The sequence below is a fragment of the Bemisia tabaci genome, chromosome 5 (genome assembly GCF_918797505.1).
Source record: "Bemisia tabaci chromosome 5, PGI_BMITA_v3".
Taxonomy (NCBI): Eukaryota; Metazoa; Arthropoda; class Insecta; order Hemiptera; family Aleyrodidae; genus Bemisia; species Bemisia tabaci.
The window spans coordinates 55,636,403-55,661,088 of NC_092797.1; the positions used below are offsets into that span (position 1 = coordinate 55,636,403).

Below are 24,686 nucleotides of genomic sequence, written 5' to 3' on the forward strand. Positions count from 1 at the left end.
GAAAGTCAGTGAATTTAGGTATTTATTTTATTTATTTTCCTTTGGTAAATAACAAGCACTGCTTCCGCAGGCTAAAGATACAGTTCAGTTTCTATAATTGATCAGCAACTTAATTTACATACAAAATATTTTAACTGCACAATTGGACGTATTTCTGCCAAATAAAACTGTGTGAATTATGACGTGAGCCCTGTTATGCATATAGTCTGATTGGTCTCAAGGCTAATGCCTTAATGCACATAGTTCCGTTTGATAGAAATACGTCCAATTGATCATTGTTGATTCTCTGAAAATTCATTGATCAAGAAGCAAAGCTTCTTTTTAGATATTTTTTCAATACAATTCATTTTTTAAAAAAAAATTTCAATTTTTCTGCAGAACCGGGAATTTTTTTTTTTTTAGGCCATCACATTGCACTTCTAATTTCAAGAGACTTAAAGCTTTCAATTTAAGTGAAATGAATTTTCATGAGGAATTACGCCCAAAAAAACAACAACAAAAAAAAAAACCCAGGAAATTTTCTTGTTTGAATACTATAAGAGGAGGGAAATTTGCAATCCAAGAAAACTTGCCTCCCTAGGAACTACATACTTTGTTTTTATGTTGATTGTCACAAGTCCAACCTGAAAAAAAAAAAAATAATAATTTGAATAAACGAGGAAACTGAATTCAGCCAAAGAAATTTAGTGAGTGGAAAATATTTCAATTAAATGGAATCCAGTTCTTAGATAGGGCCTGTGGGCAAAAATGTATAACTTCAAGGCTAACAGATTGTGCGGTATGATCAATTCCAAACATTAAAGTTGAGCACTCCTCGAAAAAAACGAACTTCGTACCTATCTTTTCAACATAAAATTAAGAAGAAAAAATTGGGGAAAGAAAATAAGTACAGGATGAACACGACCCTTAAAAACACTTTTTGGCTGCAATGAACTGAAATTTTCTTCTTTCTTTTTTGCCCATTGAGCAGTTTTCGAATGAAGACAATCAAGTATAATGTGCTGTCGTGCAAAGGAAAAACACCATATGGGCATTCAAATATCGCCTAAGTCCCCCGGCAATAGATTTATTTTCGAGGAAAGTTATGCATAATTTTCCTTGACATTTTCAGACGTATTTCAAATTAAGTTGCAGGAAAAATTTTCTGTAAAATTAGAAGAAAAAAATAAAAAATGTTCCATTGAATTCGCCCGCATAAACATTTGATAATTGCCAAATTTCTCCGGGTAAAACAGGTATTTTTGAGGAAGGTTATGCATGTTTTTCCTTAAAATTTCAAGATATTTTGAATTAAATTGCGTACAACGTTGTCTGGAAAATTTGAAAAAAACTCATCTTAATTTTCCTATTTCTGATTTTTATCGGAAGTGCACGATTTCGCTAGTATGTGTTTCTATGGTTACACACCTTAAATTGTCTTCTTGTTCTCTTCGCCTACATGCCATACATACATGCTCCTCTGATCTCCTGGCTATTTGTCGTTATTTCCATCCCTTTTTCCGCTCGTTCCTACAGGACGGAATATGGCATCGTTTGGAGGCTCGTACGCCGTTTTTCCATACTGCCGTGCTAAGGAAAACCGCCGTATGAACCATCAGACGTTGCCAAATTTCCTTTGATAAAACGCGAATTTCCTGGTAAACATACGACTATTTTGTTCGCAATTTCAGCAAAAGATTCTGAAAATTTAAAGAAAAAATATTGATAACTTTCCTCAAAAATAAACATTTTATCTACGGAAATTTGGCAACTTCCGAAAGTTCATACGGCGTTTTTCCTCAGCACGGGAGCATAGCGAGACAGTATGACAGGCGGGTATTGGAGGATCCCGCGATGACGGCGACGCTAAAGGTTAAAGACCCCTGGTAAACCTATGATTCAGGATCGTTTAGCGCCACCTGGCGGAGATGCCTCGGGTAATAGACGGCTTAGGCGCAGGCGCAGTACTCCGGACTCATGACCCCCGCGCTCGACCTTGCCCTTGCCATTGAGCCTTGCGCATCCCCCCACCCCACCCCCACGGCAGCCCCCCCTCCCCCCATCTCTGACGTCCACCTGTCCTCGCTCCACCATTCACTCCCGAGGATCCAGAATCAGACGTAATCAGTGTTGCGTCTCTGTGTCCGAGAAACACCCGCCAGGCACTCAAGGTGAGTCACTCCGTCCATTTTTTCTGCTTCATTTCGTTCGGTAAAAACGCACTAAGAAAAACTGTCGTTCATTATCACGGGAGAACAGTTACTTAGATACTTGTTGCTTTAAAGAAGCTATTCATTAAGCCCAGTTCAGTTGGAAGGGTCAAAGCCAGAGCCACCGCGCTAGGAACGTGCTGTATGAGCTTTCAGACGTTGCCAAATACTCTCGGACACGACGAGAATTTTGAAGGAAACTTGTTGATATTTTTCTTCCTGGTTTTCAAAGAATTTCGATCGCATTATGATTTAGAGCAACGGAAAATTTCAAAAAAAAATATTCATGACTCCTTACAACATAATGATTGAGTGGGAGAAATTTGGCAACGTCCAAACTTCCATACAGCGTTTTTACTTAACACGGCATGCAGTGCGAAACTCTAATGGCATTTCGATGTTGCGACGTTTCTTTAGCAATTAATTACTCAAAAAACGATATCAAATTTAGCTGTAAATTTTGATATGAACTTTCTTGGTGATTCGACGATAATTCCCTATCGATGTGAAAAAAAAACACACACACCCGTCAATTAATAAATAAGCTGTCCGACGAGACTTGGCAATGCTGCGTCGTAATTAAGCTTTTTTGAGTCCGACCACTTCCCAGTCCTGACAACGAAAGTTTTCAAGTGGTGAAATATTTATAATTCTGATACAATCGTTTTATTTCACTTTCGGTTTTCTTTGCGGCAAAAATAATTTTCCTCGTCGTGAATGGCGCCTCCACTCTGCCGAGCTAAGGAAGAACGCCGTATTAGCCCCCAGATGTTGCCGAATTCTCTCTGTTAAAATACAAATTTTCAAGGAAATCTGGGAATGTTTTTCATCAATTTTTACAGATAATTTATTCAAGAGAAAATGTTCTCAACTCTTCTTAAAAAAATTTACTATACAGAGGAAATTTTGCAACTCTTAAAATTTCATGAGCTTTTTCCTTCACGGCAGCACTCGCAATCGACATTTTCGATGGCTGGCTAGAATTGCAGTTGCCGAAACTGGTTTCCCACGATAGGTGCGTTGTAGGGATGAAATAAGGCTGGAGACTTGAACGAACGGGCATACAAAACAACTAGCCAAAATGCGATGCCTTGGCCGGCCTTGATGACACTTTAAGGTGATTCGATGGAGGCCATTTTTTGTGTCAAAGCGACGGGCGATATATCGTATCGATTAGCTCCATAATTGCAGCTACTTGTCATTTGCTTCAAATTTTGAGATCGCACTTCTGCTGTCATGAGACTGAAGAACTCATGTACCAAATTTGACAAAGAAATTCAACGTGATAAAGGCGTGGTTTTTTTAGAGGAAAAATATCGCATTCGATACTGATATCGAAAGTGCACTCGAATGCGACATTTTCCCTCTAAAAAAACCCACGCCTTTATTACGTTGAATTTCTTTGTCAAATTTGGTACATGAGTTCTTAAGTCTTATGACAACAGAATTGCGTTCTCAGAATTGGAGAAAAATGACGAGTAGCGGAAATAATGGAACCAATTGATGCGATATATCGCATGCCGTTCTGACACAAAATATGGCGTCCATCGAATCACCTTAAGGAAAAATGCATGGTCCGTGGTACTAATAAAAATGATCTGCATCGAAGAATCATCTTGACACTGTTACTCGACTCTGTTCATACGTACGGTTACGCTGAAGATGCAGTTTCCTCCCCCATGCGAGGCATCGACCGACAGGCCTCGATCAGAAGCGATTTTGCGAGTTAGCAACACTGTTTTACCACCATTTAAAACATTTAAAATATCGATTTTAGATGAGGTAAGCCGCCTCACCAGAGAAGAACCATACAAACCGAATAGTTCAGTGGACACTTTTCGGTTCTGAGATCGAAAAAACTGACCGCCTCAATCGCTAGAACCGATTGTCAGTTTGGTGAACCGAAGTTTCAGATCATTGAACCGAAAAATTTAGGTCGATATGGAGCATATTGCAAGAGAAACAATTTTTTTCGGTCCGTAGAGCTGATCGAGTTTTTGGCTCGCCGAACTGAGGCTCAGTTCTGTCAACTGAAGCGGTTGGTTGTCTCGACTGAGGAATCGGCCTTCTGAAACGAAAAGCGGCCACTGAACTATTCGGTTCGCGTAACCATACGATCGATCACAGACATGCATAGACATACACTGCTGTGCTACGGAAAAACGCCGTATGAAGCCTCAGGCGTTGCCAAATCCCCTTTGATAAAACACGAATATCCTGGTAAATTTAAGAACATTTTTCTTCCAACTTTTCAGATAATTTTGTTGGCAATTTCACTTGACGTTCCGGAAAATTTCGAGGAAAAATATTCATAACTTACTTAAAAAGTAAAAATTTTACTAAAGAAAAAAAAAAAAAGTTGGACCGAATCAAGCAGAAAGAAACCAAGCCACATCAGCCACTGCCAAATTTAATGAGGCAATTTAATTTTTGATATGAAAACGGTTGGGCGGATTTTTTAGCAAATTTCAGTGAATGGAGAATTTGCATGAAAATTTATTATTGCTTCGTCTGAAAGTGCTGAAAGAGCTGATTTCACAGTATTTTTTATAATTTTTTTCTGACATGGGAAACAGTACAGAAATAGGTTTAAAAGTCAGAAAATGCACCGCCTAGTGGCGTCATCTGGCGGCATTTCCCATTTGAACACGCACGTTTTTCAGCAGATTGGGTAATTTTGTCATATCTTCTTCAATAATTGTTCAATTCATGAACCAAGGGTATCCTCGTGTTCAGTTCACTCAGTAGTTTCCAATTGAACACAAAATCCATCAAATTTTAGACACCTGCAAATTCTCTATTTTCTGCATAATACGAATGCCATAAAATTTTCAACGGGATCCACAATTCTTGATGGAATCCACACAAACGTTCTCTTGTGAAATGTTGTATTGCCCAGTCAAATTTGGCGATGGCTGATTTGGCTTGGTTCCTTTCTACTTAACGCGGTCCAGTTGGCATTTCTCGAATGTTCATACGACGTTCTCACTCGGCGAGGTAGTACGGAAAACCTCCTGATTGATCATGTTCTGACGCGGTTTCAGATGTCACAATGGCGCACAGTTTTCGTAACCGGAGGGGCCGGTTACATCGGGAGCCACTGCATCGTGGAGTTGCTCAACGCCGGCTATGACGTCATCGCCATCGACAACTTCGCCAACTCGGTGCCCGGAAACGGAAAAGCTCCCAGCTTGAACCGGGTCGAGAGGATAACCGGGAAAAAGCTCACCTTCTACCGCTGTGATCTCTTGGATCGCGTGGCTCTCGAGGATGTTTTCTCTAAGGTGATCCTCATATTTCCTCTTCTATATCCATAGCCAAACTTGAAGATTTTCACGCTTTGATTTTCGACAGTAAAAACTTCCTGCGGGCTGATTCTTGAAATTTATAGACAAAGCTATAGACAAAAAAGACAAAAGGGATTTGGAGGGATCCTATTGGTGGAAGCAGGTGGTTGAAATGGACAAAGGAAGTAAATAATAGACTAGCTAACGGCAACCCACGAGAGACCAATTTGTTAGTCCATCATTTCATCCCTTTGTCTGTAAGAACCACACACTACAACCAACAGGACCGCTCTATACTTGTAATGTCTTCTTGGTCTATAGCTTTGTCTATCGATTTCAACAATCAGTCCGCACTGTAATACTTTACTTTAATTCTAGTCCATCAGTTATCTGCTCTTTTTTATTCATTGCTCCTTCAAATTTTTGTTTCACACTTTATGTTCACAAAAACTTTAAAAAACGCACTTTACTCTGATCTTTTTCGAGGATTTTTTCCCCCAAAGAAGAACAAGTAGAACCTAGCGGGTCCGCAAGATGAAGGGGTTGATAACCGCTGCTCTAAACTAATGTAATTTCAATGGCAAAATTTTATTGCAAAAAGTTAAATGGATGCACAAGCGAAACTGACCAATGCACTAATGATTGATTCTTTTTTTATCTAGCACCACATTGACTGTGTGATACACTTTGCAGCGATGAAAGCTGTTGGAGAATCTATGGAAAACCCTCTTCTCTACTATAAGAACAATCTAATAGGTGTAATTAATTTACTAGAGGTAAGGGCAATATACATTTCTCTTGGTATCAAATCAAAAAAGGAAACCTGATAGAATTTGACTTCACATCACCCACATTAAATGTTAAAATATAGTTCTATGTCAGGACTCCCACTGATCAAAACAATCAAGAGTGACTATGGCAATAGTCCTCAGAGTGTAAAATGATTAATTTTATAGGTAGCATTTATATTTGAATGCTCTTTTTGCCAATTAATCTTTTGAGAAACTTTCCCTACAACTCATTTTCGTCAGAGTACCCAATTTCCCTTGGAAACTGAGATCTCTGTTCTTACTATAACAGCACACCAAGTACACAGTTCATGATAGTAATCCTAGACCAAAATCATAGACTTTGAAGGGCTAAATACAGGGCTTTTTTTTATCCAAATCACAGAGGATTGCTATGGAACGCATCATTTTTTTATCCCGTTCCACGAAAGCATTCCAGCTCGTTCAATCCGTTCCGGTGAAATGCTTGGACTGCTCTTCCAAGGTGGGTTGTTGAGGCCACAGTGAACCAGCCTGAACCGCAAAGATCCCGATCCATCGCATTTCACGCTTTCCACAGAAATAGCAAAGCCCTTAAGGAGTTCTCATTAATAGATTCAAACTTTAAAAGATGATTTACTGACTTCCAAAAATTTCAAAAACTGACAGAATTGATAAAACATTAAAAAATACCTTAAAAATGAAAATTACCTACTACTATATCTTTATTATCTCAAATCTAAATAAAGAGATAAAATACATAGAAAGTGTTATTGGACATTCTCATACCTGAGAAAAAAATAAGACCATTCTTCCAAACAGTCATGCAAAGACAGCGATTGACATAGAATTTAAAGAATTCCAAATACATTTATGCAACTTACTCAAATTTGAGAAAAAAAAACCTTTCAAGGCGTTAAAAACCCTTGTTACATATACTTTATTTTTTCAGGTGATGAAACACAATGGATGTCAGCAACTGGTTTTCTCAAGTTCTTGCACAATCTACGGCAATCCAACAGAGCTCCCAATAACCGAGAATCATGCCACAGGCAATGTTACAAATGTTTACGGCAGGACCAAATATTTCACAGAAGAAATTTTAAAGGACATTTCGACTGCAGATGAGGTAAAATCTCGTAAATAAAACGAGGATATTAGCGCAAAAAATGCATTGATTACTCCGCCAAAAACTTTGAGATAAAATTTTAAATTATCTAAATAAAAAATGTTACACATGAGACTTTTTTAGTTGGTTTTTTTCTAAAAGATAGAATAGGATAAGAAAATAGAAACATTACAAGCCTAAATTTGTGTTTTAAAACTTTTACTATCAAAAAGCACTAATATTTGCACTATGTAATCACTTAGACGACCTCATACTAATTTAAGGCAAGTAAAAAATAGAAAAATTCTATCTTCTGTTTTTAGAAATGGAATATCATATCTTTGCGTTACTTCAATCCTGTTGGAGCTCATCCTTCTGGACTTATAGGCGAGGACCCAACAAAGCCATTTACAAATCTCATGCCTTACGTTGCACAAGTTGCAATGGGGAGAAAACCTGCACTGACAATTTTTGGAGACGACTATGACACAGAAGATGGCACAGGTAGGATATATTCATTATGAATAATCAGGTTAAATATTCGACAGGATTGGATTCTACATGAGGACTCTTCGATTATTCTTTGTGTTATTCTTTAATTAAGTGGCAAAGCCACCTTCAAAGAGCTGGGTAAGGAGAAATCTGCGGCGATAAATTAGGGATATTTCCATTTCACAGGACTAGAATTTGCTAAGCTCTGATTTTGACCCATCTTTCATAAACCAGGTGTTTATACTCCGTATAAAATGAATCCGAGACATTAAGAACATTAGAGCTCACAAGACAGAACCGACGAAAATTATAAATTTCAACAATTTTTCAGGTGTTCGAGATTACATCCATGTCATGGATTTAGCCACGGGTCATGTTGCAGCTTTAAATAAATTACAAAGAAGTCACCTGCGCTTGAAGGTATGAGTAATTTAAATTTTTTGTCACATCATGCAATTGATAGACTCAAAACTGAAGGTCAAGAAAGACAGTTGTAACATGTATAGGAGTCAAACAGACAGTAGTCAACCAGAGTGCAGATATCTGCAACTACTACTGATCACTTTCAAAACATAAAATATTTTCCTCTTTACTGAGAAATTTGGTTTCCTTCCCCTGGATTCTGCAGTTTTTCTTCTATTGGATATAAAGAAACGCCGAGAGTATTTCCTTCAGAAAATACACTAAAAGCAGACTTTGCTAACAGGTGTTAAATTGAGTCCAAGAATTAGAAACAAAAGAAAACTGTCCTGTACAAAATTTAAGACAGATCAATCTTTTGTCATAGGCGTTCAACCTGGGGACCGGTAATCCAGTCACTGTAAAGCAATTGATCAAGACATTTGAAAAAGTAACAAACACCACAGTCCCGTATGAAACACACCCTAGGAGGAATGGCGACATAGTTTCAATGTATGCAAACACTCGAGTGGCAGAGCAAGAACTGAATTGGAAGGCTGAATACTCGCTGGAGCAAATGTGTACGTAATATTTTGAGAGAACCTCTTTTGACCACATTTGTGACTGACTTACTCAAATGTATCTTTAATAGTATGTATTCCGTTTTTGGCTGATAAATTCAAGACAAGTTTCTGAAATTTTGGCCTTTATGTGACTTGGAGAAAAAACGAAAAAAAAAAACTTGACTTGGAAAATAATTTGTTCAAGTTTTAGATTTTAAACTTTGAGAATCATCTAAACTTACCATTGTCTCTGCCATCTAAGTTTTCATCACTCTGACTTTGAATTTATTTCATTTCCATGAGTTGAGCTTGAAGATGTGCAGTTAAATGAACAATGGAGTGGCAGGTCTTGTCCAACACTGAAATACCAAAAAATATTTAGACACTTTGACGGACGAAGACAGGAAAAAATAAATTTAGAGGATAGTTTAATATTTTGATAGAGAATGTCAAAACATGCAGTTGATGTAATTGATGGTGGGCTGTATTGTTTAACAACGGCTTTCAAACTATCTGAAATAAATACCGTCTAAACTAGCTATCCGCCACATTAATTCACACAATCAAATGTTTCCTGCAGAATTCTCACTATGCATGTGGAAGAAAAGGAATCCCTGTTTTTGTTTAAAAAAAAAAAAAATACTAGATGTTAATTTTTTAGCTTTTGACTGGTGACGTCAGAAGATGAAGAGTTACCCGCAGCTCAAATATAGCGGACAGAAACTTCATCATTAGTTGTAGAAACGTAAAAGCAACACTTCACCATCATTTTAATTTTGAAAATTCTTGTCAGGTGAGGATTTTTGGAGATGGCAAACGATGAACCCTGAAGGATACAGAAACGACACAACAGAGGATCACATGAAAAATGGAATCGCCACTTCGGTTATCAAGACAAATGGAGTGCATGTGAATGGAAATTAACACATACTTTGAAGTTTACTTTAAAGATTGTCATCACAAAGACCAGGCAATTTCAATGTACAGGAATGAGCATGTAATTTGGAGTTAGCTTTAAGAGGCAGTTAGTAATCTTAAGGGACAAAATTCAACAATATGACTTCAATAAACATCTGTGCACGTGTAAAATTACAAATTAAGTTTCATGATTAGAGATCATCCAGGTAAAGTTAAGTGTAGGAACGGACATGCCCCACAATATTCTGAATTGCTCTTTAAATGGCGAGTGCTGGAATAATGAATGTATATTTTTTTTCCATGAAAGTTTCTCAGGAAAATATATTTAAGCTGAAAATGCCCAGTAATATTTCCACGAAAGTTCATGTTTTGATGACAACAGAGTTCCCTTTGAAACTTTGAATTTTACCTGTAGGATACGCACTTCGAAAATTTCCAGAATATACTAATTAGCAAGAAATTATTGTTCTTGCATCTATTGTTATTCTTTGCCTATGAATTCTGAAATCCTACATGCCGCAAATTTTTCCTGCAACCTAGAAGTTTTCAATGTAAACTAGAACAACTGAACAATTTTTAGCTAGTTTTTTGTTCATGGGTTTATTTTAGAAATTTCCAAGGTGACTGCTAGCAGTCATTAAAGTGAACCAACACCTTAGCACAGGGGCAAATTTTAACATCTTGAATCGAAACTTTTGTATTATACAGATTTTATTCAAAGCACGGCATTAGCCAACCACCATCCAATGAGGGGTGAGCGCTTTTTGCCACAAAATTAAAAATGCAATCTTAATTTAATTCAATGTTTTTGCCTAAATCCTCACCTTATAAGAGCGCTTAGCAGCAGACACTGTCAAATAAACACTGTATAGAGTCTCTCCACGACTTCGTCACCTCAAAAATCTTAAGTTTCTAAAATATATTTTTGTTACTTTACTCATGACATTATCAGCATTGTAAAATAGTTTTAGTGGCATATTGTGTGCGTAAGTAATACTTGCATGATCTCAAAAATACAAATTAAAAAAAATTAGATGATCTAACATACACCTGTTACCAACAACCTTTCTTCCCAGGTTCATGTCAGCGTAGACTATAAGATAGTGTTGAGATACAATGGACATAAGGGCGTTATTTGGGAAGGAGGACTGAATAGGTAATCATTTAGCCCTTAGGCCAATCTAGTAATTAAAATTTCCCAGTAAGCAAATTTTTCTTTAATTTTTGTGCATGTTATCATATAATTAAAATTCAACATCCCATGACATGAGAAAGAAAAAAATCAGTAAATAATTTTTCATATTGAAGTTGATCACAGAACATGTTTACCTGGTTCAATTCCACCTGAATAAATCAGTGAGGATCACACTTGTGTTTTTTCTTTATCCGTGTCAAAGCTTGGTGAACACTGAAGCCTCAGAACTTCATTTCCGACACTAGTCCAGCCTGGAAGCAAATATCGAGCAAAGATTTCAAGACACCGAGGGCTCTCAGGTAAAAAATCTTTCAAAATATCTGGAAAAATAGAAAAATAAAATCTATAATAACAAGGAAGATTAATGAAAAGATAATCACGCCCTGAGAAATTGACTCACAGGCAGAAAAGGAGAAAATATTATAACTGAAGAGGCTACTGTAAATTTGGGAGCTGCACATTGGAGATTTCAGTTTTCCTCAGAGACAGGCACAGAGAACTCAAATAAGAGGATAAAATTCTAATTTTCCGCATTGAATTTTTAGACACTTTTATGTAAGAATTTGCTTCCTCATGATTCCTGAATTTCTAACTTTTTCAGCATAGGGAACACACTAAACTTTAACTTTATGCATTAACACTCACCAATAAGAGGTGGCTTATGAGAATGGATTGCACTCGGAACACTGAGAATTAATCGTTTGTCCAGAGCTGCAAATTTACTTTTTAAATCCTGTGATCTACTAGCTATTATGATTCTTTCGAAGGGTTGTTTCTGACATGGCTCTGAAAATGGGCACACAGGGTCGCCACTTTTTGTTACCTGAAAAAAAAAAAAACAATCCTTTGATTAATGAGTTTTGGGGAAACAACAAATTAATACTACTTCACTACAAAAAGAAGGAAAAAATGATTCCGTAACATTACATCGAAAGACATGAACTTGATTTTTCTTCTTGATTTTGAAAGACACGCTTCGATATAATCTTAATCTAAGCAATATTCTAATCAAAACCCTGATTTAAATACGATTTTGGCAGTATTAATTATTCTTTTCGCAAGACAGTGCCATCATATTTCTTTAGCGTTATTTTGAAAATTTTAAAGGGATTACTTACATGAAAAACCAGAATCCACCTCAATAGCCATCAATAATGAATTCGTTTGTTTAATAAACTAATTGCATCAGGTTTGACAAAACACAGTCCTCACTTTTGATATAATGCACTCCTTATTTTCTAAAAAGAAAATTACGGCTTGAAAAAAAATCGTTGAGTACATCATAGAATGCGCATTTTGACTCAAGATGATTTTGGTTGATGATGAGCAGGACATTTGAATTCAACACCTAAAATTGTTTATACTTCACTCAGAGTTGATTCAAAAAAAGTTTACTACAAGAATCATTTTTGTGTGCAAAATTTTGAAGAGAAATTATTTGGTACTAAGCTTAAAATCAGATCCTGCCAGACGATCCATCTCGATAGATACTTCAAGTTGTCTTCAAAACTAATGACTGAACAATTAGGTAGGTAAAAAAGTATGCATTAAGCAGAAAGGAACCAAGCTACATCAGCTATTGCCAAATTTAATTAGTCAAATTAATTTTTTACATGAAAACGGTTGTGTGAATTTTTGTGCAAATTTCAGTGAATTATCTCCATAGTTCGAAGCAAATTCCTGAAAATATTCAAAGGAATCCACACAAACATTCACTTGTAAAAAATTCAATTACCTGGTTAAATTTGGCAATAGCTGATGTGGCTTAGTTCCTTTCTGACAAACGTGGTCCAAGTAAGTTTTTAAGGTGATACTTTGAAACTATACATACTTTTAGCCAATACCATGTAGCAATATGTTCCAGATTCCAAGCTGGAAGCAATACTTTTGAAAGTTCAAGTATGTGGCTGGGAGCATTTGTGCACCAAATAAGGACCACCCCCGCCTCATCTAAGAAACGATTCATGGGAAATTTCAGCAGCTCTTCATTGTACAGCATGTCATAACTACAAAAAAAAAAGAGGAAACATTAAATAAATAAAACAGTCTCTCAAAAAAAAAATTGATTTCCCAGGAACTAAAAGACCTGATTATCTTTTTTGCGCTTTTAAAGTTATGGCCTGTTCATGATCCTTAATTGATAACTGAGATTTCAAAATGTTCGATTATGCCTGAGTATGTTGTGCATATGCTTCAGATAATACTGATTGAAGATGCAGACCATCGCAAAAATGATGAAACTTTCAATAACTTGAAAATTTGATGGGGGAAAAAATAGACTTCAGTCTAAAAATCCAATCCATCTCATGAATTTCTGTTATTCTTATGAATCAACATATTTAATTCTCTCAATGTTGAGGGACTATTATTGAATAAATGAGTTTATATGAGATTAGATACCTATTGCTTCTGTTTTATTTCTTAATCGAATAATGCGGAGAACACAATAACTAAAACAGACCTTTCAACGGTGCATTTCTTCCTTTTACGCCTTATGTATTTATTCCACCAAGGAGGATCCATCAATATGGCATTGAATCTCCCTTCCTTCTCCAATAACTCATAATCCATCTCACGGATATCACTGTTGAAAAATCTGCACTTTGGTGGGAAAATGCAGAGATTTTGATGACACATTGCGGTTACGTTGGATTCGTTAGAGTTGCCACCATTGAATTTACAGTTGGGGCTCTTGAACAGTCTCAACATGTTTTTTGCTACTTCTTGAGCCTCTGCATTGTTTTCTTGAGACGCTGATTCTAATCTCATTGAAAACATATCAGCAACTTTGAGCTCCTCTAGAAATTTATTACTCTTCTTTCTAATAAACTCAATCTGAAAACATTAATCATAAATTGATGGCATGAAATGAAGAATTCAATACATGAGTTTTTGAAATGATGTGGCTGGAGAGACAATTTGATATCAAGTTTTGCTTTCCCCCTAGAAAGAGATTTGTGAGTCAGAAATTTTTGACATCCTTCAAAATGGTGATTTCTGAGACTCTTATCAACACCAGGGTTCAGATTTCACTGAATGTCATTCAAAAACCATGTTACGGCTCTTAGAAGTCAAGGGATTCGGTCAAATATGGTATCTAAAAATTAACAATTTCAAATTCCTGCCTGTTCTGGATCCTTGCAAAATTTGATGCAGTTTGGTGGCCATACTTTACTTAAGGTTCTACAATGTAAAAAAAATGTTCGTAAAAAAGATTGAAGTTAGGACATTGATGCAGTCTCTCATAATTTGTGATAGGTAGATTTTTCTGGAGGTAGGATTCAGGAGCAAACAAACAAGATAATAAACGCAGTTTATGTAGGAACTCCGTTTGGAAATAAACCATCCTAATTTAAAATAATGCATCTCACTTGGTCGAATTGAGCTATGTTCAGTAGATTATGGTGGTTTTAAATAAGGAGAGTTAAAAAAGTGATCTTACTTCTTCCAGGGAGGTAGGCTCATGATTGTCGGAATTTTCACCTTTTCGTTTCCTTTTCTTTTTAAGAGATGTTTCAGTCACCTTGGCAAAAGGAGAAGATATGTCAAATAGTTTCTCTAGATTCGTGAGTGCTGAATCATCTAGGTCCCCTCTGTAGATACTCTTCAAGTGCGCAAGATGAGAGATAAACCATCCAGTGTCGTTTTTAAATAAAATACTCATTTCTTGTTGCCTCAAAACAATGTGGCATTTGAATAAATTCTGAAACAAAAGGCATCCCAACTTAGTCATAGAGAGATCGCAGGATAAGATAATTAAATACTTCCTTTCTTACAGTAGACACACATTGTGCATTCGACAGAGGAACTTAGGCTTCGTGTCATGAGTTTCGGTTCGGTGCAAAATGTTCCTTGCTTAAAAAGGAATCTGTACCAATCTCTCGAAAAAAGCTTATTCCATGGGACGCATTGTCAGCTAGCAGAAGAAAGAAGATTGTTTGACAACTTATCACTATTATCATAGTTGCTACACGTGGATAATACCATAGACCAATGTAAGGCCTAAACCAAGACCGACTGAGTTGCCATCCTCCAAGGCGGATGAACAGTCTAGTGGTCACATCCCTTACCCTCTTCATGTCACACGGAATCATTAACATCCTAATTGCATGGCCAAGCATGTGCCCTCTGCACATTACTAGCCTCTAAAATGGCATCTAAACTCAAGATGCAGCTACCTTTCATTATCCGCCTTGGTCAACTTCCACGGGAGACTCGATTAGTGAGATACGTAGGTAAGTAAATATGTTGCGCATAAGAATATTTGGGCAAGATTAGACATTTGAGTTTCAAGTGTGACTTGCTCCTAAATGAAGGAAAGCAATGGTGTGAATTGTGAGGAATCTTAGAAAGTTATACCTTAATTCTAAAACAAATTTGGTGTTCTCAGCGATCAGCTCAAGATAAGCTAGACTAATCTTTTTTCGAGAAACCAAAAATCTGGCAGGCCACTGACTGACGAAAATACCAACACTAAATTACAGCAGTGCACAATTCACTGAACTTACTATGAAATCACGATGCTTATTTAAAACAAATAACAAATAAAATGATACAAAATAATTTTCAGTCAGCAGTTAAACACGTTTGTTTACATTTTCTAACCTAACCTATCCTACAAATTTAACCGTCCAATGACTGTCGCTCCCGCGCTTTCTGTCTCCGATAGGCGACTGTCCAATGACGGTCTCTCCCGCGCTTATCTCTGATTGGCTGTCTTTTAAGTTTCTTAAGTTGCGCCTCAGTGGGCGCCAAATATGAATTTGCGGGGATGTTTCACAAGTTGCGACGAATTAACTTTCTGCGGTTTTCCATAAGATTGGGGTCGAGGGATTCAGTTTTGTGGAGGGACTTTCCACAGTAGGGAAATTCTAGTTTGTTTTGCTCGAAATATTTTCGAATTTCCAAATTATCATTAAACTCAATTTCTTATTACCATTTTTTCTTCGCAACCTACAGTTTTAATAATTTTCTCGGTAAGTTTAAAGTTTTCGTCGGAGTATAATGTATGAAGGTGAATCTATGAAAAAACGGATCTAGGTAGGGATGTTTCAAAATTTTCAATTTGTCTTCATTTTTATTTTTATTTTATTTTTTTATTTATTTATTTTTTTTTTTAAAAATATGTACATGTTTCTGGACATTTTTGGATGAAATTTTCTATGATTATGGTGACACATTTCAAGAATCTTAAGGAAAATGAATTATGGCAGGAAATCTGCAATGTCACAGACTGGAACGTGATTCGTTTGATAGTTTCACTCTTATCTTGTTAGAATTAAACAGTATAGTTGATTACAAAGAATATAATATTATTTAAAATTTTTGTTGTAATTGTAAAAAAAAATTGTAGGGTTTTTGACACCTATCTTGCCGTGCTATGGAAGAACGCCGTATGAACAGTTCAGAATCGCCTTTCTCCGCCTAAAACGTGTATTTTTGAGAAAAGTTATGCATATTTTTCCTTGAACTTATTGAACTAACTCGGAGAAATATGAAGAAAAATATTCATAATTTTCCCAGTAAATTTGATTTTTATACAAGGAAACATGGCAACGGCTAAAGGATATAACGGCGTTCTCCTTCAGCACGGCAGTATCCACAATCCACATCCACCCTCGATAGGGGGCGATTTTGCAGGTTGTCAACACTGTTTTACCTCCATTTAAATCCATTAGAATTATTGATTTTAGGTGAGGTAAGCTCTCTCACTAAGAATCGATTGTTTTAAATACATTTAAATGAAAGGAAAATTGTGTTGCCAAATTTAAGAATCGCCACTGTCTATGTAATGCTACGCCGAACAAACCCTTGTAAGCACACCTCTCAAGGTTACAGTAATTTAGTCAAATTTGACTCGAAAGTAGAGTTGAAGTTGACTCGATTTCAATGAATACAAGGGGAAAAAAAACATAATTTTTAGCGGGGTATATGTATTTCAAAGATTTCCAGAACATGTTTTAATATGGAGGAAAAATCAATGGAGTCGTGGTCGTCTGGGATCGGTCAATTGACCAGGAGGATGCTTTTCTTTTCGGTGGCACGACTTAGCTCGGACTGAAATTTCACGATTACTTCCAGGAGTTTTTCTTCACTGTGAATGAAAGCGCGAGCAACTGGCAGTACTAGACCTCGCACGATGTACGGCATGCTCCAAACTTGAATGTCACTCGTTTCGGAATAGATTTTCGACAGCTTCGACAAAAGGTTTCTCAGGGCATCATTCTCAATTCTACTCTTGGCGACCTACGAAATAAACACACATCGATGGCCAAACTGTAAAACCAAGTATCTCCATTCCGGTATTTTAACGAAGAGATTTATTTTTTCGAAGAGAAATCAGCAAACTCTGTACTTTGAAATGTATACAGAATATTCTACTAAATGTAAGAGAGAAGAAGAATCAAGGAATCAGTCAAGAAAATACGTTAACTAGTTTTCCTAGGTTAAAATAAAGTGTGACAGGGAGTCTGCAACGTCCAAAGTGGAGATACTATGGTACTATGGTCATCAATATGACAGTTGGCTTCAATGCCTGAAAGAATACATAATGCGATACCGGTTCGGTCACAAAATCTGGTTCGAATCCCAACTTCAAAAGAGAAATTGAGGACTTTCTCGGTTAAAAACATATCGACGGTGAAAGTCGGCAATCACATAACTCGTTTGCGGTGTCTGAAAATCTCCGCCTGTACGTCATTTTTTTAAAGGAGAACAAATTGACATTATTTCTTGAAGTTTTTGCAGAATTTTCTTCGAATTGAGAAGAAAAATCATGACAGTTTTGAAGAATTGCCGTTGAGTAGTTTTCCATTTAAAAAATAAAGTATGCCAGGAAGTCTGCGACGTCGCAAACCGAGTTATGTGATTGCCGACTTACACCGTCGATATGAGGTTTCCAATGCCTTTAAGATTGTGAGACGTAGTTCTGTAATTACAGGTACCTGAAGTTTCCAAAAGCTCTGCCGTGAATTTTTCTCTGGATCAGCTCAGAATTTTTCATCACCATTGTTTCTGTGAGTGGATTCCAATTGCTGCAAATTCTATGAAAAATTGCAAAAGTTTAGCAGCATCGCAACTTTTGACGCGCAACAGTTTGAACGGAGCGCTAATGCAAGTATTCGACAAAATGCTACTTCGGCGAACCACTTTTTGTGCAAATTTCAGTGAATTTTCTGCAATAAAAAGAAGCAAATGCCCGAAAATTTTCAACGGAATCCACAATTTTCGATGGAATCCACCCAAACGTTCTCTCGTAAAAAATCAAATGCCCAATTGAATTTAACAATAGCTGATGTGGCTTGATTCTGCTCAACGCGGTCCATATGGATCCCGTTTAGCAAAAAGGAACCAGCGCGATTACAGTGTTGTAAAAATGTTGATTTTCCATAATTATACAAAAAATCTCTCAGAGTAGCAAAAATGTTTTGCTTCCAACCAAAAAAATTGTTAATTTTACTGGAAAATAATTGTATAAATTTGAATACAGTACTGCTAGTAAGTATTTTTAAAATGAAAGAGGAAGTTGCACGATTTTAAAAACACTGTAATCGCGCTGGTTCTTATTTGCTGAATGCGATCCATATATTCCCTTGATTCAGCTTGTCATGAGTGAATCTTGGTTGTACTCACCGTCACTCTAACATCTGGGAGTCCATAGTCCGATCTGAGCGAGTGGGCAGCGTGGAGGACCTTTTCTGCAGCCTGGAAGTATCTCCGGAGCCTGACCAAGGTTACATGTGCCTCTGCCAGACGAACCAGGTACCTCACTGCATTCTGGTTCTCGGTGACTTCGATAGTTTTCAAGGAATCCTTGAGCAAGTCCCTCCGCTCATCCTCGATGTCCTCAAATTCCTCCACCAGTTGACCGAGGCTCTTCCCGTGGCAACGTGAAATTGCCTTGAACAATACGGGGAAGCTCGAGAAATTTTTGGTGATTTGATTTCATGATTTGAGCCTAAGGTTTCGTTTAGGCCGTATATTTAGTCTTTCTTAATCAGGGAGCCGATTTTTGAAATCGATAGACAAAGCGACAGAAAAAGAAAACATGAAGAGTATAGATAGGGGCATTCTAAGTCAACTCAACCAGGCCCGGTACCCGACTCCCTTCGATTTGACTGAAAATTGGTATACGGAGTCTTTACATCATTCTAAAAGACTTATTTGTAGGGTTTGCCCATCTGACGCCCCGTTCGCGAGATATCGACCCTTAAAGACGGGGTGAATATCTAATTTCTCTCTGAAACAATAAGTTACTGCTTGGGAGAGAAATTGTTTCTCTCCTGAGCAATTACTTAGTGCTACGGAGAGAAATAATTTCTCTCTGGAGCAATAAGTTACTGCTTGTGAGAGTAATATTTTCTCTAAGGAACATTAAGTTACTGCTTGAGAGAGAAATGTTTTCCCTCCTGAGCAATTAGCAAGTGCTACGGAGAGAACTATTATCTTTGTCTTTTTTGTCTATAGCTTCGTCTATCACTTTAAACAATCAGCCCGCAGGGAGATTTTACCGTCGAAAATGAGGACGTGTAATCTTCAAATTTGGCGATGGATCATTTTCTCCCCTGGTCACTAATAGGATCTCTCCATACTCCTTAAGTCTTTTTTGTCCATCGCTTCGTCCACCAATTTCAACGATCATGCCCGCAGATCATTTTCTTTGGAACGTTACGTCTGTGATGGAAGTTTACCTTAGGGTGCGTCAAACAAATCAAAAACGAAAAAAGGTTGAAATACATAGGTTTTTCCAAAAGGAGGGGGGGCGAAGGGGCCTGCGCCCTCTCCATTGGCCTGAAAAAAGGATGAGGAAAAGAGAAAAAAAGAGGGGACGGATGGAAAGGGAAAGGAGGTACTCTTAAATTTGATAATTATTCATGGCAAAATTGACTCAAAGTGTATTTTAGATGCGTTTGAATTTGAAAAATGTTCCACGAAAAACCCCTGGACCCTCCTTCCGACAGCCCCCCTCCCCACTCGCGTTCGGAATGTCTGGATCCGCCTATGTTGAAGTGTTACTCTCTTCAGGTGGATATCGGTGCCACTTGGCAAAAGAACATTTTTGTTGAATTTGGGTTACATATGTCCACTTTTGCTGGTGCCTGAATCGATTCGATGAAGAAATTTTGAAATTTTGGGTAAAATTTTTCCCAAGACAAACCATCATTGTCAAAGATGATAATCAAATTAAACTGGAAAAATTCTCCGCAGTATTTTTTTCTGGTCCTCGGAATTTCTGAGGCCCTACCAAGATACCGTTATACGTATAGGATCTATATCTCCAGCGGGCCGATTATTGAAATTTAAACCAGTCCGATAAGACATCGAATTGCGATATATTGCACGGTTGAGATAGGGCTATGTCTTGTCGTAAGCGGCGACATAGAGTCGATGTCATTTCAATAATCGCCCCGCTGGAGTCTAAAACTGATTGAGTCTGATTTTGATTTGCCGTCCTTTAGCAAGATAAAAAATAAAGGAGCAGCGGAGGCTCTTGAGCACCACAAACGAGATACGTGGTGGTAGGATTTCACTGTTGACATGTAGAAGACAGCACTGCCGAATAATGCTCAACGAGGACGGTACGAAATGTGAAGGCGGATTTGAATTTCACTCACCGAGGAAACAAGAGCGAAAGCGAGCGTTAAAGAGCCGAAGGCCGAAATCATGATCAATGGAGTCGAGCTTCGTTATCACTGACGCGCGTGTCGCGATTGCAAACTGTGCTCGACCAGATAGAGCACCTATACTGCCGTCCTCAGGAAAAAGCCGTATGAGCCTTCAGACCTTGCAATATTTCCTTCATTAAATGCGAATTTACTGGGCAAATTGTCCATATTTGCTATCAAATTTTTCAGACAGTTTCGCTCACAATATAAGCTACATTTTTGAAAATGGAGAGTTTGCACACCAAAATGTTATTGCTTCATATGTGCTGTATGAGCTGAGTTTGCGGTATTTTTCATAATTTTTTCCGGACATGGGAAATTGGAGAAAAATGTATTTAAAATTGAGAAAATGTGCCGCCTTATGACGTCATCTGGCGGCATTTTCCATTTGGACGTATTTCTGTTAAACGGAACTAAGCGCCAATTTGAGTTCCTTCTTGAGGATTTTAGAATGCCGGATAGCGCGTTCTGTCAAACTGAACTAAGCGCCATGGAAAAACATTGCGAGTATAGGACGGAATGAGCCCGACGCCCGATTCCGCCGTCAATCCAAGCCCCCCTCTACCTTCCTCACCCTATGGCGCTTAGTTCCGTTTGACAGAAATACGTCCATTTAAACACGTGTATTTTAGCAAATTAGGTTATTTTTTCATATCTTCTCGAATAATTGTTCAATTTAGAAACCAACGATACCCTCGTAGGTAATCAGTTTTCCTAGTAGTCTCATTTTAAAGAAGAAATTTACAAAATTTCAGACACTTGCAAATTCTCCATTTCATGGCTCAATGAGTATGATTTTCCTTAAAAACGCAGTTTTTATCGAATCCAGCAAATTTGTCAAATGTCCCTAAGACTTTTTTCCTCAGGACGGTAGTGTAGTGGCGGCAATGACTACTATTTGCTCGGACTTAACTGGAATGAGCCTGACTACATGAGAGGTTGCCTGATTTTTATTTTTCAAACAGAAAACTAAAATCAAATGTACGAGGAAAGTAGGCAACGTGAAATGCAAATAGGCTGTTTTCGGTCGAATCCATCCATTCGGGGCATGTAATCGACAGAGTTGCTGCACTATCGGAGACAATACTTCATCGATGAAATGATCTTACAATCATATTCAATGGATAATTTTCAATATGTTGAATAAAAGCGCAGCTCAAGTGGCAATGACCGATAAAGAAAAAGGGAAAATAACTCGTAAAAAATTTAATTTCCGGAGCGAGTGAATATTTCATAGGCAAATATTATTTTTGAGTCAGAAAAACCTGTTTCTCACAAAATTTCAAACGAAAAAAATTATTGAATTTTTCATAGAATTTGATTAGGACCATCTACGAGAAAAAGGTAATTAATTATAAGTGTAGAAAAAATTTAAACTCGAGCCATGGATATTAGAGCATAGAGGGACCGCGGGCAAGTTTTTTTGGACAACTCATCGTCAGTTTGCCTTCAATTTCCAAAGTAGGCAATTCGAGCTCCCACAGGATCTAATAACGGTATCACTCTTAGAAGTCACGATTGCTCAAGGAGGAAGGCAGGAGTAACTCACTAGTAATTATGGTGCAATGACTTTAGCTCATTATCAATTTGCTTTAAGTTTCCAGTGCAGGTAATACGAGCTCCCACGTGGTCAAATTGTGGTTTCACCTTTAGATGTCATGATTTCTCGTGGAAGAGAGCAGGAGATTACTTGATTTGGACGTATTTCTGCCAAACGGAACTATGTGCATTATGACGTGAGCCCTGTTATGCATGTGTTTTTATGAGTCTTAGGGATCATGTCTTAATGCACATATAGTTCCGTTTGACAGAAATACGTCCATTTGATTTTATGCTCAACAAGTTGGACCACATTTTGCAATAAGGAACCACTATTTCTGGCTCATTTTAGAATCAACATATATGCCATTGGTTTTCCTATGCAGAAACGTGATTTTATGGAGGAACCGGAAATAATGGCTCCTTATTGCAAAATATAATCCAGTTGTTCTTCGATTATTATCAACGGGCGAAATGTAGCGTTGACCTCCGAATTTAAATTTTGCCTCATCAAATCACATTGGTTAGATTGTTGGTGCAAGATCTCTTAAATATATTGTCTCCGAGGATAATATTATTTTTGGCTGATCTCTCAGATTGACGTTTCAAAATTTAATTACACGACTAGTAACTGGCGCAACTCTCTGCGTGCCTCCCACACTTTTTAACCTCGCCGCACCCTCACTCGCGTTTGTCGTGAAAAGCGCCCCGAGCGGAGAAAACTGACGGTTTCCCGGTTTTAATTGGCTCTAATGAGGAATGAATTAAACGAAGGTAAATGAAAGGCAGGGATGGATGGGGGGAGGGGAGGGTGGGGGTGCAAACTATAATTGGAAACGTAGAGGAGAGGGGGCGCTTACTCATATTCTATTTCGAAGTTTCATCGGAACTAGTACCAGCTTCATCCGCAAGCGCTGCTGTCAAACGCCCCACCAAATCCTCCCATACTATCTTGCTAGGGAAGAACTCATGCAGCTCCTTTTATTTTTAGTGCTTGATCTCTTCATGAGTTCTGTATTCTGGCGTTAAAAATCAATTTATGCCAAAAGTATGACCCGACTTTAACTTGTATAAACACGTAAACGTGAAGATAAACTCTTGGGATTCGTCCACACAATGCCATGAAATCAAGCAAAAATTCAAGTCAAGATTGCGTTTTCTTGCCTTAGGGGGGCAGTATAAATCAAATCAACAAAAATTGACTCATCTAGAAAATTTCGCTAAAATAAAAAGTAATCTCAATAAATTTAAAACTATCAGTCATTTTAAATATCGTTGAATTAGTGAAATCGTAACGACAATAAATTGGACGTATTTCTGCCAAACGGAACTATGTGCATTTAGACATGAGCCCTGATACCCATAACGATACATGCATAATAGGGGTCACGTCATAATGCACATAGTTCCGTTTGACAGAAATGCGTCCAATTTTGATAAATGGAAATACTCGATCTGTCTCTATAGATATTTCCGCACCAAACAAAATTCCATGAAAAACATTTTTAATGTTAATAATTAACGACCTACAGCCATCAAATTGCTATTTAAAAATATTTTCGGTCACACTGATATTTTTATTTCTATTTTTCTCGTAGTTCCCATAGTTTCTTCACGACCGTACTTCAACTTATCGTACAGTGTATCCGTTCTTCAAGTACTTGTAACTATTACTGTATATATTTGGCAGCCCTGTCCACGAGGATTGAACTAATGAAAACTCATTGCAACGCAAAGTTGACGGTTAAAGTTGAGGAGCCTACTAGTTAAACCGTAAGCCCTATTACAGCCTTTAAATTAATTTTAATTTCCTAGCTTAGCGGCCAATCAGTCGAGAGCCTATCTACTCGTCAGTTGATCCATGTGTTCCTGAAACCCTCTTCAAAACGGAAGGTGGACAGGATGGGGAGGATACATGAATCCCCCTCTCTCCCCTCGTTATACTAGAGTCCATCGCTATCAGGTAGACGTACATTCGACTTTCGCGTCTCTCTTCAGCGGTGTCTATATTTAGTCGATCGAAAAAGACTTTTGCTGAGAATCTCATTTTGACTAAAAATTTAAACATCTCATTCGGTCAAAAAAAAAAAAAAAAAAAAAAAAAAAAAAAAAAAAAAAAAACAGCAATTACATACGTATAAATGAGATATCTTCGGCTTTTATATTACGAGAAACGAAAATTTGGCGTTTTTTTTCTAAATGACCGAAACTTGAATTCGTGCTTGGTGATCCAAGTTACGTAAGAAAAATTATCTACAGACAAACTGATGGCAACCTCACGAGGAAAAAGCCTAATTTTTTTGGATTATTTAGACGTATTTATGCTAAAAGGAACTATGTGCATAGGGTTTGCGTGAGACATAGTTCCTTTTGGCATAAATTAAATTTTGAAAATACCAAAATTTATTTTTTTAAATATTTTATACTTCCGTTCGCTTTAGTTTTTAAAAATCTCTAGAACCTATCTTTCTTTTATGTTTCTGATATCAATGGGAAATGTAAAGCATGGCGCTAATCGCGTCTCACGAATGAAACGAATACACAAAGATCAAACTAAGCGCCTT

The 24,686-nt window shown here is 37.4% G+C and overlaps 3 protein-coding genes across 4 annotated transcripts; 1 reads left to right on the plus strand and 2 right to left on the minus strand.

The window, feature by feature from the left end:
• Positions 1-13: 13 nt before the first annotated feature.
• On the minus strand, positions 14-15,531 carry Mettl4 (Methyltransferase like 4). 2 transcript variants are annotated; one of them, XM_072300980.1, is made up of 8 exons: positions 15,278-15,531; positions 14,361-14,621; positions 13,380-13,753; positions 12,750-12,924; positions 11,564-11,741; positions 11,053-11,238; positions 9,048-9,164; positions 14-623 (listed from the first exon to the last, which is right to left on the minus strand). In XM_072300980.1, the coding sequence occupies exons 2-6, from the start codon at positions 14,580-14,582 to the stop codon at positions 11,087-11,089; spliced, it is 1,101 nt and encodes a 366-aa protein (XP_072157081.1). In that variant the 5' UTR covers positions 14,583-14,621; positions 15,278-15,531; the 3' UTR covers positions 14-623; positions 9,048-9,164; positions 11,053-11,086. The 2 variants fall into 2 exon arrangements, with proteins under 2 accessions (XP_072157081.1, XP_072157082.1); XM_072300981.1 differs by having other exon boundaries at positions 15,427-15,508.
• On the plus strand, positions 2,030-11,089 carry LOC109030926 (UDP-glucose 4-epimerase). Its single transcript, XM_019042160.2, has 8 exons — positions 2,030-2,150; positions 5,234-5,473; positions 6,139-6,252; positions 7,196-7,372; positions 7,675-7,855; positions 8,175-8,263; positions 8,631-8,823; positions 9,599-11,089. The coding sequence occupies exons 2-8, from the start codon at positions 5,234-5,236 to the stop codon at positions 9,727-9,729; spliced, it is 1,125 nt and encodes a 374-aa protein (XP_018897705.2). The 5' UTR covers positions 2,030-2,150; the 3' UTR covers positions 9,730-11,089.
• Positions 15,532-16,834: 1,303 nt separating the features above from the next.
• Positions 16,835-20,684, minus strand: LOC109042104 (uncharacterized). Its single transcript, XM_072300283.1, has 3 exons — positions 20,533-20,684; positions 18,551-18,817; positions 16,835-17,164 (listed from the first exon to the last, which is right to left on the minus strand). Exons 1-3 carry the CDS (start codon positions 20,581-20,583, stop codon positions 16,925-16,927), a joined length of 558 nt encoding a protein of 185 aa, XP_072156384.1. The 5' UTR covers positions 20,584-20,684; the 3' UTR covers positions 16,835-16,924.
• Positions 20,685-24,686: the final 4,002 nt, after the last annotated feature.